This window comes from Palaemon carinicauda, chromosome 36, assembly GCF_036898095.1.
Source record: "Palaemon carinicauda isolate YSFRI2023 chromosome 36, ASM3689809v2, whole genome shotgun sequence".
Taxonomy (NCBI): Eukaryota; Metazoa; Arthropoda; class Malacostraca; order Decapoda; family Palaemonidae; genus Palaemon; species Palaemon carinicauda.
The window spans coordinates 1873377-1876804 of record NC_090760.1 but is presented as its reverse complement, the minus strand read 5'-3'; the positions used below and the strand labels follow the sequence as shown (position 1 = coordinate 1876804).

Here is a 3428-nt window from a genome sequence, read left to right as displayed (position 1 = left end):
CTTATAGTATCTGCAATCTCACTATCCTTGTGAGCTATGTATGGGGGGATTTGGAGGAGTCTATAGGTCTTCCTGTTGAATCATCAGCACCCATTGCCTGGCCCTCCCTAGTTCTAGCTTGGATAGAGAGGGGGCTTGGACGCTGATCATATGGACAATATATTTGGTCAATCTCTATGGCATTGTACTACTAGCTAGGGCACTGTCACTGTCTGTTACCTCTACCATTCATGTGAGACGTTTAACCTTTAAATACAACCCATTCAGGATTGTTTTATGGTACTATCTTTTTTGTATATTTTCTCATTCTCCATTCATGCATGTTTTCTGCTGCTCATGATAGTCGCTTTTTCTCTTTTAGGCGCTTGGTTTAATGCAGTTCAACAATGTGCCTACAAAGACAGCCTATGCAGAAGTTCAAGCAATATACCCAATGGCTTCTCTGGCAAGTCATTCCTGTGTTCCAAACACTAAACCCGTCTTCAAGGTAAGAAATGTTTCTGATTTTTTTTTTTTTTTTTTTGCATATAAGCCAGCACATTGGCCACGGACCTTTGATGTTGTAGAGTACTATAGACCAATAGTTAAAAGATATATCAAGTTGCCGCTAAGAATGATAGATATGTTTTCCCATAACGTAATCAAACTCATGATCTCTTAGGTGAGATGGGGTACCACTAAACATGCCGCTGAATTCATTAAGAATCTTCCTGTCTGAACTCTTTGGAGCAGCCTGTTGAATCCTCGTCTATTACTGTTTTTGACTTCTGTCGCTTGGTGGCTTGGTTGGTAGTTTAAATCGCGTCTTGCCTTAGAGGTTCAGAGTTTGATCCTGATGTGAGGTAAAATTATATTCCAGTAACTTAGCATATTATGATATGCTAATTTCCAACTAGCATATGATGATCTTATTAAACTGATCAAATCCTAATTTATGAACAATTGCTCTGTTTTGATGAGGTCTTATGTTAATAGAATTTGAACTCAGTCACTGAGTTCTAACTCAATCACTGAGTCCCTCCAGGCGACCAACCAGGTAATACGCTAACTGTATTCTTCCATGATCTCAGGATGGCAAGCTGACATTACGCGCATCAGATCCCATCAAACGGGGTGAACCCATAACATCACTTTATGCTGATATTCTTTGGGGTACAAGGGCCCGCAGGGACTACCTTTGGCAAACGAGGCTCTTCTCTTGTACCTGCAGGCGCTGTCGCGACCCCACAGAACTCAATACGTACTTTTCTGCCCTCATTTGTCGCAAATGCTCCAAAGTAATGCTGCCGATTGATCCATTGTCTGAATATGCTCCTTGGTCATGTGAAGAATGCTCAAACGAGGTATATGTGATAAGAGTAGCTAATACTTTCTCTGTTTTACAATTATTTATGCTCACCAAGATGGAGGGCATTTTTTCTAGTTCTTGCTTTGCTTCTGATTTCATGAAGTTGAATAAATTTTTAGTAAAACTTTGTGCATATATACATATCAGTTATATTAACTGAATTACATACAGCCCATGTTCTATTCATCACACCTGTTCCATAGAAATTGCCGAAAAATATCTGAGATTGTAAAAACTACTCTAACATTCACTTAAAATTTGTCCCTAACATCTATTTTTACCCAACAGATGAGCATAGAAGAATCTTTACGTACAACTTTGGCTTTAGGGGCAGCCGTTGAAATAGCTCTGACCACCCCTACAATAGAGACGCTAGAAACTCTTCAGAGTGAATGGCTACCAAGAGTTCATGCCAACCACTACCACCTCCATGCAGTCAAACATTCGCTTCTCCAGCTGTATGGTCGCTCCAAGGAGAAAGCGGAGCAGAACGAGAAAGATGCAGCACACTGGATTGAGATTGCCAAGAAGGAAAAGGCGTGTAAGGAGTTCCTGACTGTGTGCTCCCGCCTGGATCCTTCAACGTCCCACACCATACCCTTTGTGGGGCTCACCTTCTACGAGTACCACAAGACGATTCTTCAGAATTCTCAAAGGCTCTTCTCGCAGTCGAAACTCTCAACCCAGCAGCTGAAGAAGCGAATGCTGCTGTCGAAAGCTTTGCTCAAGAAAGCAATGGAGATTTTCAAATATGAGGCGGAGGATACCCCCGAAGGACAGCTTTACATCACCTGTGAAGAGGAAGTCATCCACATTGGGAAATGGATGCTGGCTGTTGGGCTCATATGAGACAGCAGTACTCTGACAGAGTGAAAGTCGTGAGTAAAAATGAGAACTGTCTTTCTTGACTTTGAGTGATGTCGAAACCGGACGAAGGAAAACGGAGTTGTCGTCAAATATTTGAGCTATTGAAGGAGAATGCAAATCGAAAGACTAAGCAAACTTGTAAGAGTGGAATTTTAGATAGTATTATTTGGAGTTGAATTAATGTTTGAAAAACTTTCAGGTGGACATAAATTCTAGCATGTATATGAAGGAAACATGGTAGGCTACTTTATAATAAATTATGTACCCCTGTCAATTCCAAATTGTTTTCAGAAAACTTAGATCAGGGTTTTCAAACCAAATATGATAGTCTGAAGTAATAATAAGGGAAAAAAAGTAAATTATAGAATGATATATGTATAAAAAAAATTTAGATCATTAGAAAATAGGGATAAAACTGAATTGGAAGATAATCTTGAAGAAAATTTCAATTGGAATTACCCAAAGTCAAATAAAAATTCGACAAATATGGCTGTAATAATATCCTGAAACTTTGACAAAGGATGACATTGTCAGAAATACATTTTTTGATGTGAGCAATGAAATACTTTGAAGAAATTCTACTTCTATAAACTTCTAATACAAGAGGCTGGTTTTCTCCTGTTGGTGCCCCTGGGCTTATAGCATCCTGCTTTTCCAACAAGGGTTGTAGCTTAGCAAGTGAAAATAACAATAATAAAAGAATTATAAATATCTTACAATGATGATATAGTTTCTCAAAATTTTGAATAAATTGATTGAATGCTATTGTATAAATTTTATAAGCTTATTCTTTTTGTTCTAATTCTCAGTGATAGGCTCTGATGGCTTGTTCTTAATGGAATTAAACAAAATGGCATAGCTTTCAGAGTATAAGGTCAAATGGCCTATCATGTACATCTCGCTCTGAGGAAGCGCACCCTTGTTACGCTTTTAACTCTGCATTGAGTGCCTGTTTGTAGCTCCACCCACCACCTCAGCCATCTCTCTCTACACTACTAGAGTATCTGTTTAGTTACACACCGTGCAGTAAGGGTGTGATATAGTGCATTTACTCAGAGCGAGGTATGCCATTAATTCCTGTGGCCAAGTGTACCATGGGGACGAAACTGTTGGGTCATGTATCTTTTGTAAGCACTGGTAAAGTATATTTTTCGTCACTCGCCACACAGTAAGGGTCTTATATAGTGCATTTCCTCTGAGCGAGGCGTGCCAG

At 39.4% G+C, this 3428-nt stretch overlaps 1 protein-coding gene across 1 annotated transcript in view; it reads left to right on the top strand.

Annotated features, from left to right (window-relative positions):
• The window catches only part of LOC137628274 (uncharacterized), a 24726-nt gene extending 22000 nt beyond the window's left edge, over window positions 1–2726 (top strand). The window contains exons 10-12 of the mRNA XM_068359437.1: window positions 362–487; window positions 1071–1343; window positions 1637–2726. Of these exons, the coding sequence (XP_068215538.1) occupies window positions 362–487; window positions 1071–1343; window positions 1637–2197 (960 nt within the window). The 3' untranslated portion in view covers window positions 2198–2726. The remainder of the gene's footprint in view (window positions 1–361; window positions 488–1070; window positions 1344–1636) is intronic.
• The last annotated feature ends 702 nt before the right edge of the window (window positions 2727–3428 follow it).